At 43.1% G+C, this 17,960-nt stretch overlaps 1 protein-coding gene across 2 annotated transcripts in view; it reads right to left on the bottom strand.

Annotated features, from left to right (window-relative positions):
• LOC139549170 (protein phosphatase 1 regulatory subunit 37-like) overlaps positions 1–16,424 on the bottom strand; it is a 60,201-nt gene extending 43,777 nt beyond the window's left edge. For both annotated transcript variants that reach the window (XM_071359333.1, XM_071359332.1), the window contains exon 1: positions 14,488–16,424. In XM_071359333.1, coding sequence (XP_071215434.1) covers positions 14,488–15,208 — 721 coding nt within the window. In that variant the 5' untranslated portion in view covers positions 15,209–16,424. The remainder of the gene's footprint in view (positions 1–14,487) is intronic.
• Between the last annotated feature and the right edge of the window lie 1,536 nt (positions 16,425–17,960).

Below are 17,960 nucleotides of genomic sequence, written 5' to 3'. Positions count from 1 at the left end.
AATTATTTTATTGCCAACTATGTAAAAATGGCGTACATAAAGCCAACAAAAACATTGTAGCCTGGAGGTACACAATATCCTGATAAAATAAATATCCTCTAAATCACATGGCTACACACTTGGCCTGTCTGCAAGGAACTTGCAACATTGTATCAACTATTAACTTGGGTCTGGGCTGAAGTGGCCTGGAGTGGTTATTGAAGAAGAGCCTATTTGAAAAATGTTTCCAGCTATGTTGAGGAACTATTGTCATTCTCAATGGATGTAAAAACAAACTGTTTACTTGCTGTTAGAAGCTCCACAGTGGTGGTGAGTTTAGACAAATCAGAAATACCAATCAGATTCCCAAATGGGCACATTTGTAGGCCTACATTTGCGGAGGGCAAGTAGCCTAGGCCTACTTTAAGCATAATCAGGTGCGCGTCCTCACTCAAGATTGACAGGAGCGCTACAAACAAAATACAATTAATAATTCGTAAATGACATTTAAAAAGCAAAACTTGTTCCTCACAAGTGTAACCTAGGTTGTGCGGTCCTCAAAAAACATGTCCACTCCAACAATGAGAACAGTAAAATAATAATAACAACATTGCAGTTTGGAAATTATGGGAATTAACGGTAAATGTACTACTGATACTGGTGAGCCATCGCAATGGATTAGTCCACTGAGACATGCGTGAGTCAGGTGTCAATCAGACAGGTATCTCGTGTGCCATAAAATAATGAAATATATATATTTGCGACTGCTTGACTAAAAAAGACCAACAGCCTATCGACCAGTCGACTAAATGGGGTCAGCACTACTGCTGGGGGGAGGGTCAGGATGGAAAAACATCTCACAAAGCAGGAAGCCCCCTACAGCTTTACATGGGAGGAAATACAGGTGGATGGATAACTGAATCCATCTGAAACACATGCGGAAGTAGTTAAGCTATTTCACATAGTAGGAACTAGGGTTGGGTTTATACAGATGTTCATATCTCCATACCATCCTCTCATTACGGGATTTACGGTATTACCGGCCTAGTACACAGCAGGGCGCCAAAAAAACGCAAAAAAAGCCCATTGGGCATCTATAACCAGAATGCTAACAAAATGAGCACAAGTAAGAGCGAAAATCCACGGAGGCTGCTAAATATACTAACGGGTGCAAACGAAGAAAAAAATACATAATTTTCAAAGACAGGCAATCAAGCTCATAAAGTTACACATATATAGGTAGGAGCTACCGAATACCATTTTTGGTGAGTATGGACATTTACAAGCGAATGTGAACAAGAGCTATTGTGCTCATGAACAAAGTTTTGACGCATGCTTGTATTACGGAAGAACAGCACTGGCTCTGAAGCAGCATGTGTACACACTGGGTCTGTGTGCAGTCTGGAATTACTAGGACAACAGGCCTGCCTTCTCAAAGAATATGGGGGAGGAGCAGAAGGGCCGAGAACAAAGAGAGAAAAACAAAAAACAAGCAAGGAAATCAATATACAGAATACTCATCCAAAGGGCTTTGACTTCACAAACACAGCAAGGGCTAACACAATATGATGCCCCGTCACCTTATTCATTCAGCCACCGTGCTTCTACACCTGCATTGCTTGCTGTTTGGGGTTTCAGGCTGGGTTTCTGTACAGCACTTTGAGATATCAGCTGATGTAAGAAGGGCTATATAAATAAATTTGATTTGACTTAGCTAGCAATTTAAACTTATGGGTTGCGTTAACGCAGAATTCTGTGTTCTTCTGCGCTTCAGTCGCACTTCTCCATTCGGATGAGAATTCAAACAGCATTCCATCAGCAGACAACATCTTCGGTACTTTTCTCGGTATAGCTAGCATACATTTCTCCAGTAAAATGCAATATTAACTTTTAGCCAAACAACAGGAAATGTACACTGAACAAAAATATAAAATGCCACCAGTTCATAAATAAATCTGTAAATTGAAATACATTTATTACGCTCTAATCTATGGATTTCACACAACTGGGAATACAGATATGCATCTGTTGGTCACAAATCTTTTTTTTTTTTTTTTAAAGGCAAGGATCAGAAAACCAGTCAGTATCTGGTGTGACCACCATTTGCTTCATGGAGTGCGACATCACTCCTCATAGAGTTGATCAGGCTGTTGATTGTGGCCTGTGGAACGTTGTCCCACTCCTATTCAATGGCTGTGCCAAGTTCCTGGATAGTGGCGGGAACGGGAACACCCAGAGCATCCCTAACATGCTCAATGGGTGACATGGCTGGTGAGTAAGCAGGCCATAGAAGAACTGGGACATTTTCATCTTCCAGGAATTGTGCACACATGGGGCCGTGCATTATTATGCTGAAACATGAGGTGATGGCGTCGGATGAATGGTACGACAATGGGCCTCAGGATCTTGTCACGGTATCTCGGTGCATTCAAATTGCCATTGATAAAATGCAATTGTGTTCGTTGTCCGTAGCTTATGCCTGTCCATACCATAACCCCACCTCCACGTGGCACTTTGTGCCGACATCAGCAAACCGCTTGCCTACATGACGTCATACCATCTGCCATCTGCCCGGTACAGTTGAAACCAAGATGAATCCACGAAGAGCATACTTCTACAGCGTGCCAGTGACCATCGAAGGTAAGCATTTGCCCACTGAAGCCAGTTACAACACCGAACTTCAGTCATGTCAAGATCCTGGTGAGGATGACGAGCACGCAGATGAGCTTTCCTGAGACGGTTTCTGACAGTGTGGTCAGAAATTCTTTGGTTGTGCAAACCGACAGTTTCATCAGCTGTCTGGGTGGCTGGTCTCAGACGATCCCGCAGGTGAAGAAGCTAGAGATGGAGGTCCTGGGCTGGTGTGGTTAGATGCGGTCTGAGGTTGTGAGGCCGGTTGGACGTACTGCCAAATTCCCTAAAACAATGTTGGAGGTGGCTTATGGTAGAGAAATTAATAGGGATGCACAATATATCGGTAAGCATATTGGAATCGGACGATATTAGCTAAAAGTGGCAACATTGGCATGTTTAGTTTAACACAAAACCAATGTAAAAGCTGATGTGCATACCTATATAACATAGATAGATGACGTAATGACGGCACACAAAAAAACAGCGTTACACGTGCAACACAGCATTCCTAACCTAGCGCACAATGTCTGCTGTGTGGATATATTTTTACATTTCAAAGGAAGATAACAAAAAGGCCATACGCAATGTTTGTGCTGCTATGATTTCCAGAAGGGAGAAAGTTAAATCTTTCAATACCACAAACCGAATTACTCATTTGAAAGTGCATCACCCCCTGACGCTGAGCGACTACTTAGAACAAAAGGGGAACTAAGTGCACCCTTCCAACAACTAAACAAGTTAACTTCTTATGGCTTGGGGGCAGTATTTCGACATCTGGATGAGAAGCGTGCCCAAAGTAAACTGCCTGTTACTCAGGCCCAGAAGCTAGGATATGCATATAATTGGTAGATTTGGATACAAAACTCAAAAGTTTCCAAAACTGTTAAAATAATGTCTGAGTATAACATAACTGATATGGCAGGCGAAAACCTGAGGAAAATCCATCCAGGAAGTGGGATTCTTTTGATGTGGGTATTTTCAATTGAATGCCTATAGAGTATCTAATGGGTTAGGACCCAGATTGCAGTTCCTATGGCTTCCACTAGATGTCAACAGTCTTTAGACATTGTTTCAGGCTTGTTTTCTGAAAAATGAAGAAGAATGAGACCTTTCTCTCAGTGGACTGTAGAATCATGCAGTGCTGGTTTCGTTGTTTTTCCTTTCTATTGAATACGCTATTGTACGGTTGAAATATTATCGATTATTTAGACAATTGACAACCTGAGGATTAATTATGAACATCGTTTGACATGTTTCGACGAACTTTACCGGTACTATTAGGATTAGAGGTCGACCGATTAATCGGAATGGCCGATTAATTAGGGCCGATTTCACGTTTTCATAAGAATCGGAAATCGTTAATTTTGGATGCCGATTTTGACGCATTTTTTTTTTTTTACACCTTTATTTAACTAGCCAAGTCAGTTAAGAACACATTCTTATTTTCAATGACGGCCTAGGAACGGTGGGTTAACTGCCTTGTTCAGGGGCAGAACGACAGATTTTTACCTTGTCAGCTCAGGGATTCAATCTTGCAACCTTACGGTTAACTAGTCCAACGCTCTAACCACCTGCCTCACGAGGAGCCTGCCTGTTACGAGAATGCAGTAAGAAGCCAAGGTAAGTTGCTAGCTAGCATTAAACTTATCTTATAAAAAACAATCAATCAATCATAGTCACTAGTTAACTACACATGGTTGATGATATTACTAGTTTATCTAGCGTGTCCTGCGTTGCATATAATCGATGCGGTGCGCATTCGCGAAAAAGGACTGTCGTTGCTCCAACGTATACCTAACCATAAACATCAATGCCTTTCTAATAATCAATACACAGAAGTATATATTTTTAAACCTGCATATTTAGCTAAAAAAAATCCAGGTTAGCAGGCAATATTAACCAGGTGAAATTGTGTCACTTCTCTTGCGTTCATTGCACGCAGAGTCAGGGTATATGCAACAGTTTGGGCCGCCTGGCTCATTGCGAACTAATTTGCCAGAATTTTACGTAATTATGACATAACATTGAAGGTTGTGCAATGTAACAGGAATATTTAGACTTAAGGAAGCCACCCGTTAGATAAAATACGGACCGGTTCCGTATTTCACTGAAAGAATAAACGTTTTGATTGAAGCAACAAAACCAAAAAAGTTGGCTTTCAATATAAAAATGTCACCTGTCAATAAACAGCTGGACTCACATGCTCCCGCTTTCTCCCGTTGTGATATTTTACAAACAATAGCGTGACTGGGCTCAACTGTTCTGGAGAACTACAGTAAGCTTCATAATGTAAAGATGTGACAGATGAAATTAACGTGATCTGCTTTATCTTCTAACGTATTGCACCCCCCCCCCCCCCCCGAGCAACTGGACTGACATCCCTGGGCTGATCCAAGGCCAGCAGCTGACTGACCATCTCAGACTGAGTGCTGCTTGTCCCCCTGGACCACGTCTGGCCCCACTCACTCAGGGACACACATGACTGTGAGAAACAAGCACACAATGTCCAGGCCTGGCTGTCTAGAAGAAACCAGCACAACCACAACTTTCTCCCTCCTGAAAAGTCAGCAGGCCTGGATTTGGTAACGATGTCGATCCAGCAACAGCGGGGAATCAAGTGCTCCAGAACCACATTGAACGTGATTATGAAACAATGCTAATTTAGAGCTAGCCTGCTTGTCAATAATTAACAGAGGTCACTTAGCGGAGAGGCTAACACAGGGGAAATGGACACATTTCTGTTTCTCTCACTTCCCAAATGGAACGATTTCACCTTTAGATGCAGGCACTGTTGCATTTTACACCAATGTAATTTGTTAACATCTGTGTATAAGTGAATTAACGTGTCATCATAACAGGTCATAAGGACCATCTACTCCTGAGGAAGCAAGATAAATATTTTCTTCCATCTTAGTGACGTGTTAATCTGTAATTAATTGTGGCGGCAGGTAGTAACCTCAAGGTTGCTAGATCGAATCACCGAGCTGTCAAGGTAAAAATCTGTCGTTCCGCCCCTGAATGCAGTTCACCCACTGTTCCTAGGCCGTCATTGTAAATAAGAATATGTTCTTATCTGCCTTGCCTAGTTAAATAAAAGGTTAATTTAAAAAAACATTTCAATTTCAAGACAGCTTCACTGTAACTGTGATGCCACTGAACAGCAACACAGTAGCTGAGGCATTGTCAGGCAAAGAAGGATTGTAATATCATATGCTAAAAACAGCATGACTGAACTGGCTCTCCACAGGGCCGTCTATTTATAAGTGAGCAGGCATTTTGTGATGAGCGTCGGTCAGCCCTGTTTAAAACAGATAAGAGGGGTGGTAGGTGTTTTATGTGGGAAGCTAGCCATCCCTCAGGCAAAAATTGTGCTTCAATAGCCTACAGTTTCCAAAAGAGAAAAATGATTTAGGACGGATGTGGCTGAAGAACAGTTTTTAGTACAAAAACAAGGTTGTCATCCTAAACGCCGCAAACTCCTAGGGGCATGTTGTTTTCATAAGTGGAGCAGAGCAGCTCCCCCCTGTAAACACACGGGTCAAAATGGTGGCCTCTGACTGCACTGGCTGCAGTCCCATGGTCCATGACTAAAGTTCAGACAGACACACAGTTAAGGGGCAGGGTTCATGTCATGACCCCAAACTACAGGGGCAGAGCAGGACAGACACAGCACAAACAGTACACAAACGCACTACAAACTGCAGCCAAGAAAAAGTGTTGGCCTAGGCTAAACAACCAAGAGTTAAGCCTCTCAGGTCCAACTTTGGTCCAAAAGGTACATCATTACTGGTGCCAATTTCCAAGTGGGCCTTTGTGTTGACATGAGATCACATGTAGGCTATGCAGCTTTCTACATTTTATTTTATTAATGGTTTCACTTATATTCATAACAAAATGCAGTGTAGCTTAGATAAGAAATTCACAATTTTTTTTTGTTGAGATGTAGCTTATTTGTTTACAAAAGCCGAATATTTACAATTGTCAACTAATCTAATTTGTTTATGTCAATAGAAGAACCAACAACAGCCCACATGCTTCTTGCATAATGTAAGGCAGTGGTTCCCAACCAGAGTTACTAGGACCCATGGGGGTACTTGGCCTATCCACAGGGGGTAGTTTAGAATATTAATGAGACTGTAGGCTTACTGATATAATGCACATGAGGGGGTACTTCCGGGGTACTCCGGGCAGAGCAAAATTCAGTTGATGGTACAGTAACCGAAAAAAGGTTGGGAACCACTGACGTAAGGAGTCGGCACATGAGTTTCCCATGTAAGCCCGAGAGAAGGAGAAAGGAGGAACGAGAGAGGGAAAGGGGAAGAATGAAAGAGGGAAGGAGAGGGAAAGGGAGGGAGGAGAGGAAGCAAAGCTGCTAAGAGTCACACTGGGAAGTTCAGGATTCTGAGGAAATGATGCAACATGTGCCCAGCCAGGACTGAAGGGAAGGGACAAGCTCTACAAAACAAAGAGGCTAGGACTCCTTGTACAATCTCACTGCAGGGTGACAAACAAACACTATGTAGGGAGTAGAGTCATCTATCAATTTGTTCAGACTAAAATTCACCTTTAATGTTAACAAGGCTCTACAAAACTGAGTGGATCTGTACTTCAGTGGCAAACCGCATAGTGATCCATCCACATCTTCAATGCTTTGAACTAGCGAAGCATCGCAGAAACTAAACAGACACAATCGTGAGACTGTTACCCTAGTGGCCACGTAACCTGTGACCATTCTGAACATGTCAGCGTGTAAGACAACAAGGAAAGGCTATATAACTGCATGACTTGTAGCTACTTTAACAACTAGGCCTAAACCATTATGGAAATAACAGCCTACAGTTTAGTCTAACACTGAGTAGCATCCCATCGCTGGGTCTGGTGGAGAGAGCAGCACCAAGCACCTGTTTGAGGCCAGTTTTGTTCCTCTTGATGGCTAAGACGAGGTTTGGGCTGTGAAGAGCTGATCCTAGACCAGCGAGTCAAGGAAGTAACCAGGCCGGATCCATTGTGGCGATGATGAGTTCAAGTGAACCATGAAGAGGCTTGGGGGCGGGGATGGAGATACATTTCATTTCCTGGGCCTCAGCTCAGTCACTGCCTATCACACCCGCTTAGACACACTTCTCCATGAGTGAACATCACCCGGAGAAAGACTGCTAAATCAGGACACAGAGAGAGAGAGAGATCTGGGCTAGGCCTACTTCTTCATGAAATAGCAGTGAAGAGGATGGAAAGACAAAGACAGACAAGGATACTGGATGGGGATTGAGCACAATGCAGGCTTGTTACGAATACTAGGCCTATGCCTCAAACTTCCTGGGATGTCTAGATCTGGATGTTTCAGATGGTGAAAATTGAAATAATGAACGTGTTGAGGGAGTAAAACATCAGTATACAACATCACTCAATCTTCTGCAGAACCCTTCAACAGCATGACTGATTAACTTACAATAGATGGGTTATCATCATGATTAAAGCCATTTAACATTGGCCTGAGTTTTATCTACCATTTAGGGCTGGGCGGTATACCGTATTTGACTATATACTGGTATTGATGCACGAACCGGTTTGAGATTTTACTTTATCTATAACTGCATTTCAAAGTTTGGTCTGTTAAATGTGATATGAAACTCTGGTGTATACAATGTCAGTTTTTATAGTTTACTCTATTTTCTACTTAAGTCATCTCTCCTCCTTTCCTGCATGCCGCTAACCACACCAAGCCCTGCCCCGTCACTCAAGGAGAGAGCAGTTGCTCGACCACAGTGTCACGAGCACGTGCTTGTCGTTCACTTTGCATGGTCAGATGGATGCAGCAGTGTTGGTGACATGCTGCTTTCTACAAATGTTCTATACACAAAACTAAGTGTATCTTACTCTCTGTAAACTATCTGCTAGTTTGTCTTTTCTTAGCAAGGTGTTCCTAAAATAATTTGTGTTAGCCGCTAATGCTAATCACTAGTTAGTTGGCTAGCTAGCTTGCTAAAGGTACCAAGGGTCAGAGCAAACACAGCTAACTAACACTGCCTGGTACCAGTGCTGGTGTCGGCCTAGATAAGCATGTTTGTGCAAGGCTATCTTATCTTAGAGAGTAATAGGCGAAACATTCATATGTTGGCTAGCTAGCTACATGAAGAAAGAAAACACGTAATGTAACATCTAATTAGGTTCACCTGGAAACACTGACCAACACTTCCGGCGCCGAAAAGAGATGGCTGCCTCGCTTCGTGTTCCTTGGAAAATATGCAGTATTTTGTTTTTTTACGTGTTATTTCTTACATCGGTACCCCGGGTAATCTTAGGTTTCATTACATACAGTCGGGAGGAACTACTGAACATACGATTAACGTCAACTCATCATCGTTCCTACCAGGAATATGACTTTCCCGAAACGGATCCAGTGTTTTGCCTTCCACACAATACAATGGATCTGATCCCAGCCGGCGACCCTGTGCGACGCCGAAAAAGGGGAAAACGTGGCGGTCTCGTGGTCAGGCTTCGGAGACGGGCACATCGCGCTCCACTCCCTAGCATACTACTCGCCAATGTCCAGTCTCTTGACAATAAGGTTGATGAAATCCGAGCACGGGTAGCATTCCAGAGAGACATCAGGGATTGCAACGTGCTCTGCTTCACGGAAACATGGCTAACTCAAGGGACGCTAACGGAGTCGGTGCAGCCAGCTGGTTTCTTCATGCATCGCGCCGACAGAAACAAACATCTTTCCGGTAAGAAGAGGGGCGGGGGAGTATGCCTTATGATTAACGAGAAGTGGTGTGATCATCATAACAACACACAAGAACTCAAGTCGTTCTGTTCACCTGATCTAGAACTCCTCACAATCAAATGTCGACCGCATTATCTACCAAGGGAATTCTCGTCAATCATAATCACAGCCGTATACATTCCCCCCCAAGCAGACACATCGATGGCCCTGAACGAACTTTATCTGACTCTTTGTAAACTGGAAACCACACACCCTGAGGCTGCATTCATCGTAGCTGGGGATTTTAACAAGGCTAATCTAAAAACAAAACTCCCTAAATTCTATCAGCATATCGATTGTGCTACCAGGGCTGGAAAAACACTAGACCATTGTTATACTAATTTCCGCGACGCTTATAAGGCCCTCCCCCGCCCCCCTTTCGGAAAAGCTGACCACGACTCCATTTTGTTGATTCCAGCCTACAAACAAAAACTCAAACAACAAGCTCCCGCGCTCAGGTCTGTTCAACGCTGGTCCGACCAATCTGAATCCACGCTTCAAGACTGCTTCGATCACGCGGATTGGAATATGTTCCGCATCGCGTCCAACAACAATATTGACGAATATGCTGATTCGGTGAGCGAGTTCATTAGGAAGTGCATTGACGATGTCGTACCCACAGCAACGATAAAAACATTCCCAAACCAGAAACCGTGGATTGACGGCAGCATTCGCGTGAAACTGAAAGCGCGAACCACTGCTTTTAACCAGGGCAAGGTGACCGGAAGCATGACCGAATACAAACAGTGTAGCTATTCTCTCCGCAAGGCAATCAAACAGGCTAAGTCTCAGTACAGAGACAAAATCGAGTCGAAATTCAACAGCTCAGACACAAGAGGTATGTGGCAGGGTCTACAGTCAATCACGGATTACAAAAAGAAAACCAGCCCCGTCGAGGACCAGGATGTCTTGCTCCCAGACAGGCTAAACAACTTTTTTGCCCGCTTTGAGGACAATACAGTGCCACTGACACGGCCCCCTACCAAAACCTGCGGGCTCTCCTTCACTGCAGCCGAGGTGAGTAAAACATTTAAACGTGTTAACCCTCGCAAGGCTGCAGGCCCAGACGGCATTCCCAGCCGCGTCCTCAGAGCATGCGCAGACCAGCTGGCTGGTGTGTTTACGGACATATTCAATCAATCCTTATCCCAGTCTGCTGTTCCCACATGCTTCAAGAGGGCCACCATTGTTCCTGTTCCCAAGAAAGCTAAGGTAACTGAGCTAAACGACTACCGCCCCGTAGCACTCACTTCCGTCATCATGAAGTGCTTTGAGAGACTAGTCAAGGACCATATCACCTCCACCCTACCGGACACCCTAGACCCACTCCAATTTGCTTACCGACCCAATAGGTCCACAGACGACGCAATCGCAACCACACTGCACACTGCCCTAACCCATCTGGACAAGAGGAATACCCATGTGAGAATGCTGTTCATCGATTACAGCTCAGCATTTAACACCATAGTACCCTCCAAACTCGTCATCAAGCTCGAGACCCTGGGTCTCGACCCCGCCCTGTGCAACTGGGTCCTGGACTTCCTGACGGGCCGCCCCCAGGTGGTGAGGGTAGGTAACAACATCTCCACCCCGCTGATCCTCAACACTGGGGCCCCACAAGGGTGCGTTCTGAGCCCTCTCCTGTACTCCCTGTTCACCCACGACTGCGTGGCCATGCACGCCTCCAACTCAATCATCAAGTTTGCGGATGACACTACAGTGGTAGGCTTGATCACCAACAACGACGAGACGGCCTACAGGGAGGAGGTGAGGGCCCTCGGAGTGTGGTGTCAGGAAAATAACCTCATACTCAACGTCAACAAAACAAAGGAGATGATTGTGGACTTCAGGAAACAGCAGAGGGAGCACCCCCCTATCCACATCGACGGGTCAGTAGTGGAGAAGGTGGAAAGTTTTAAGTTCCTCGGTGTACACATCACGGACAAACTGAACTGGTCCACCCACACAGACAGCGTTGTGAAGAAGGCGCAGCAGCGCCTCTTCAACCTCAGGAGGCTGAAGAAATTCGGCTTGTCACCAAAAGCACTCACAAACTTCTACAGATGCACAATCGAGAGCATCCTGTCGGGCTGTATCACCGCCTGGTACGGCAACTGCTCCGCCCACAACCGTAAGGCTCTCCAGAGGGTAGTGAGGTCTGCAGAACGCATCACCAGGGGCAAACTACCTGCCCTCCAGGACACCTACACCACCCGATGTCACAGGAAGGCCATAAAGATCATCAAGGACAACAACCACCCAAGCCACTGCCTGTTCACCCCGCTATCATCCAGAAGGCGAGGTCAGTACAGGTGCATCAAAGCAGGGACCGAGAGACTGAAAAACAGCTTCTATCTCAAGGCCATCAGACTGTTAAACAGCCACCACTAACATTTAGCGGCCGCTGCCAACATACTGACCCAACTCCAGCCACTTTAAAAATGGGAATTGATGGAAATTATGTAAAAATGTACCACTAGCCACTTTAAGCAATGCCACTTAATACAATGTTTACATACCCTACATTACCCATCTCATATGTATATATACTGTACTCTATATCATCTACTGCATCTTGCCATCTTTATGCAATACATGTACCACTAGCCACTTTAAACTATGCCACTTATGTTTACATACCCTACAGTACTCATCTCATATGTATATACCGTACTCTATACCATCTACTGCATCTGCCATGCCGTTCTGTACCACCACTCATTCATATATCTTTATGTACATATTCTTTATCCCTTTACACTTGTGTGTGTGTGTAAGGTAGTAGTGTGGAATTGTTAGGTTAGATTACTGTTGGTTATTACTGCATTGTCGGAACTAGAAGCACAAGCATTTCACTACACTCGCATTAACATCTGCTAACCATGTGTATGTGACTAATAAAATTTGATTTGATTTGATTTGGTTCCTGTCAATAATTCCTCCCTGGTTTATTAATTCGTTGTCATGTCAAACAACAATGAATTCAAGGTGCTGACCACTCTACTCCAACTATAGAATTAGAATAATCATTATATTTCCATGATTCCAACAGTTCAATTAACTGGGCCTATATTTCATGCTGTGTGGCAGTGTGGAAATGATAATAAAACTGCAGGAAACACAGAAATTGATGAAAATGCTGACAATTTTTGTTTCGTTTTGAACAGTATAAAAATGGAGAAAGACCCATTGAAATCACTTAGAAAGTATGTGCTGCCACCCTGGAGTCATGAATGACTCAAAGCATATTTAGAACTTCTATTATTAAAAAACGTCAAATACCATCATAAATGTCAACGATATTGTGATATGATCTTTTGTCCTTATCCCCCAGCCCTACTACCATTTAGTCCTTCTTACAGTTGGCAGAGTAACTGACATGACTGATAGGATTGTATTGATAGAAATATAGGAATGCACTCACTGATCAAGATAACAGTCATATCGCTACCCTAGATGGCAGAACGTTATCTTGAATCATGTGATATCCCTGGCACCCTCCCTCTCCGGGCACTGACCCTTGAAACTTAAACTGATAACTTCTTGTCGACCATGGCTGTAACCTCAGGAACCCCATGATGTAACGGGGAGAGACGTCTGCGGCTTGCGGCCTGATTAAGTTTAATTTTCACATGCCCATTCGCCGTGAATAAACTCATCGAAAGAATTCCTGTTTAGACGTGAAATCAAATTGCACAAATTAGGGTTTTTCTAGTCATGTTCTCCTATCTAGGAACTAACGTAAAACAAATTGAACTGTGTTGAGTTAGTGACATGGCAAATGTCATCCACTTGACACTCATTGGACATGACTGTCTGAGTAGGTTTGTTTTGGTGTAAAAGTAATATGACATTATCCATAGAATTTCAATTAAATTGAACATGCATGTCAAACTTACTGCTTTTTTTGTAATACCTGAAATCTCCCCACCCGACCCTCCTACGTTAAATAAACCTAGTCTGCAAGTGCTTGGGGTGCCTACAGGGAATGTTCAATAAAGAGAAACTGCAGAATCCTTAAAAGAATAAACACACAGGCATACAAATACTTGTGACAGAGTCCTACATGATTTGTTCTGTATGCAAAACGGAAAAACAAATTGTCCATTCAGAATTAGTACACCTCTACCCCCATAGCAGATGTAAGGAATATCACTATAAGCCACATACAACAACATAGGCTAATACTGAGATGTTTTCACTAAATAAACACTGCCCACTACTAAAACGGCATTCGTTTAAGGAGTGCCTGGTCTGGCTGACGACTAAGACACACAGACACGTCTAAGGGAACTTACTTCATTTTGAGCTGGTGGAGAAACTCATGTGGAACCATTATCAAATGAATAAGAAAGAAAACAGGGATGACGCCAACTAGTGGGCCTTTTAGTCCTGAAGACATCAGTGACAAAATAAAATGACCTGGGTGTTGAACTAGCTTTGGTCCCCACCTTGTATTCTGATGTGTCAAGACATTTGTGTAAGATGATTCAATTCTTCATTTTTACAAGGGGGTCTGACACATTTATATAGGCCCTAGGTATTGCCTGGGGATGACATCGATATGAAATGTATAATGGTGTGATCGCATGTTGGGGTCCAATGGTCGCCATGGAAGGCAGAGAAGCAAGACCGAATGAAACAATCCAATAGGATTCACTATAGCGATACTACGATACCAGATATTTCATGGCAAAAAAGATTAGACTAAACTCTATGGCCCTATAAAAACCTACTTTGTCAAATTGTGGGTGCTATAGCTTCCAAAATAAACAAACGTGACTCTAGGTGACAACATAATGCTGTTTGTTTCTAACATTACGAGTGTTTTCATCAAGAAATTAAATTTGTGACAACCCTACAATCCAACACTAAAAGTGCAAAGTCTGGTGAGTGCAAAAACCCTCTATTAGGGCAGGGACAACAGAAAGGTACTATGTGACAGTGTCCCTCTGCCAGTCAGGGAGTTCAAGAGCGCCAGTCTACACTGTGTGGCATCCCCAGCTTGAGGTCTCAGCAAGGCTAAGGACACCATATAAACAAGGACTAAAAATATATGAAAGGGTCACATCAGCAGATATTGCTTAGAAAATTTAGTGAGAAATTACCATGTCTCCAAGGGTCCTTGGGCTCCACTGCTCCAGAGACAATATCCTCATCTGAAGGAAAAGTCACCCTCTTGCCATTTTTGTGTTTATCATCCCCCTCCTCCAGGGCTGGAGAGAGGGCCTCTCCTGTGGCAATGACAGGTGGCGAGTCCTCCTGTTCTGAGGGTTTATCAGGTTCCTTGTCCGTGACAACATCTGGGGTAGATGAATCTGGATTGGTACCGCTTGAGAATGTCTCCTCTGCTAGGGATGGGCCTTGGTCCGTAGGTTCTGACTCCAACATGCCACTTTCATCCAGGCTCAAATCCACACTAATGTCCATATCCCCACCATCATCCCCTTCCTCAATAGCAAACCTGAGGGCCGATGGTGTTGGATCCTTGATACTCTCCTCTTGGTCTTGGTCGTCATTAGAAACGGAAAAGTCAGAACTGACTATTGCAGGGGTATCTGGGACGCTGTTGTTCTTATTCCCGTTCACTTCGTCGATTTCTAGTGTCTCTTTTGACCGGTGGTTGTCCTCCCCCCGCGGGTTGTCTGTGAGCCTGGCTAGAGAGGATGTGTCGGCGACCTCGGTGCCAATGCCTTGTTTGCACAAGTCTCCATCCATCAGTTCCGAAATCCGGGGTATGATCTCTTCCGAGTTATTGGTAGTATTGTCATCGACATTACTCTTCATTTTGACATTGCACAAATCTAGAGCTTGCTCCTCGATATTCATATTTTCATTTCCAGGAAGATAGGGTTGGCAATTGATCTACCAATTTGACGGGATTCGAGAACTCTGCACTTGACAAAAGGTTGATTTCAGTCTAGCCTTTGAATGTTGGTCTTTGATCCTAAAATAGCTAACAATTTGTAATAAGTATTTTCATCAAGAATGTTTACAACTTTGTTTTGACATGTCAACAACGACAATATAAAGTGCATTCTGAGTGATAAAAGTAATTGATTGACAAAACAGCTATTTGTTCTCACATGCGCAACTATTTCAAGATATAATTTCTTGACTGGTTTGATACGTGATGCGTGCCTGCAATTCAGAATATTTATAGCCTGAAATTGTAAGTCAGAAAACCTTTGATAAATTGACCATATCACAGGTCCAGCAACTGTAAATAGTTGTCAAATTATCAAGATCTGAAGGCAACACACCGTGTCAAACGACTGTGACAGACAAATCCGAACCGAGAAATAACGTATTATCCTGCGACAGTAGCTAGTCTCAATCTAGTTTATACTTCTTTGGCTAGCTAATTTAATGCTAGGTAACCGCGATAGATATCAATTAAGTGCATAGATAGCCGTTTTTAGTTACAGTATTCTGTATTTTGTTTGTCAGCACACTCTAAAAGTGGATGTGGAAGCTAGCTAACGTTATAACTATATTTTGGGTGACCATTTAACGTTACCTGGCTAACTAGCTAAAACTGTACAATCGCTCACGGTGCCTCCATTACGTTAGCAAAATACTATGTATTGTGCATTAAGCAAACTAGCTACCTAGCTAAAGTAGTTACCCAACAATGACACCTAGACCAGTTTAGTTTTATGCACCTTTCGGTAAACCCAAATACTTCGTTTTCGAGTTTATCATTTATTTATTTTTTTAAATGATTTCCTAATGTCGCTCGCGGTCTCACCGGAGCACCTCGCATCACAATCCCCGAATAGGCAAGGAAAAAACAAGCGTCATAGTCCGGAGCATGTTTCGATCGTGCCCCAAATTATTTAACTGTAGAGCAATACTCTCCTTTTTGATTGTTATTGTAAAACAAAGACGTGCCGCTTATTGACGTTCCCCGAGAAGCGCTTGAATGTATATATGCTGTTTTATCTCCTCGTCCTTGTGCTAGCTAACGTTAGCTTACTCAAGTCCAACAACTGTTTGTTGTCTCTACGTCATCGCAAATCCATGGGCATGGGGGGGGGTTCACTAGTTACCACAGCCACAAAGTCAAAATTGGTCTTAATTTAATATGGTTAGGTATAAAGCATGCAATCAGACTTGAAGAAGAGAAATTGTAGAAATGGGCGTGGTTTATTGCTTTGTGGCTGTGGTAACTAGTGACGCCCAGGGGCATGTTCAGTAGACGCAACGTAGCAGAACGCTGCAAATAGAAATGTAATACATAGAACGGTCGTAGGTATGCTAATATTTTTGACATAGAACACTTCTAATTCATATCTTGTATTTCTATTTGCAGCGTTTTAAAATGTTGCTGAGAATGATTACGATGCTACGTGATCATTTGGTGTAAGTACTTTCGCCTAAAACATACAGTCAGTTGAAACATAGATAATTACTGTCGCAATAAATGTTACAAATATGTGTGTGCTGATGCTAGGTCTGACAAGAAAGTGTGATACACATTCGCAAATCATCGCTCCTTGGCCCTTGTAATCAACCTTGTCAAATTGTGACATGTGGACACAACTGGGTATCCACTAGATAACACAGCCACAAAGTCAAAATTGTCTATATCGTAGAAAAATTAGAGAAATTGTAGAAATAGACAGGGTTTATGACTTTGTGGCAATAGTGACCACCACACAACTGTACAGAATGATGACGACAATACTGTAATTACGATAACTCATTTTGAAAATATCCTAATCTTTGCATCATGTACCACCAAGGGTGACAACACAGTGATACTTGAACTGATTTGATTTGAGATAGCAAACAATTTTGTTTACTGTTCCATCGCCTACAAATCCCAATTCATCTCGTTGCATACAGACTCAGATGGCAGTGTTGGTGAACTCTGAATAGACCTACCAGTGACTGAATCAATATAACACTGGGATGTGCAGAACAATGGGTCAATTGTTTATATCCCCCCCAAGGAGGGACAGCCCATAGATATTCTATTAAATTACTAATCTAATTCCTAATTCTCTAGTACAATAATTCATTGACTAGATTGTTGGGTCACACTTACAGTGTCCTTATGACAGTGTTATGTGAACAGAATGAAATGACAGACTTGAAAAAAATTACAACTAATGCCAAACCGCCTTCCAGGTGTTCTTTGTGTGAACAGTTCTTTATGCACTTAATCAGAATACTGAACCAAACATTATTTTTCATGTCTGTAGTGTCTGTGTTTTCTAAAAATATACACTGAGTGTACAAAACATTAAGGACACCTGCAAGGGAAGGGGAGGAGACGGGTTAAAGAAGGATTTTAAGCCTTGAGACAATTGAGACATGGATTGTGTATGTGTGCGATTCAGACGGTGAATGGGCAAGACAAAAAATGTAAGTGCCTTTGAAGGGGGTATGGTAGTAGGTGCCAGGCACACCGGTTTGTGTCAAGAACTGCAACACTGCTGGGTTTTTCACGCTCAACAGTTTCTGTAGTGTATCAAGAATGGTCCACGCCCCAAAGGACATCCAGTCAACTTGACACAACCGTGGGAAGCATTGGGCCAGTATCCTGTGGAACACTTTTGACACCTTGTATTCT

This window comes from Salvelinus alpinus, chromosome 22 (assembly GCF_045679555.1).
Source record: "Salvelinus alpinus chromosome 22, SLU_Salpinus.1, whole genome shotgun sequence".
Taxonomy (NCBI): domain Eukaryota; kingdom Metazoa; phylum Chordata; class Actinopteri; order Salmoniformes; family Salmonidae; genus Salvelinus; species Salvelinus alpinus.
The sequence above is the reverse complement of the archived record's forward strand: the minus strand, read 5'-3'. Positions and strand labels throughout refer to the sequence as shown.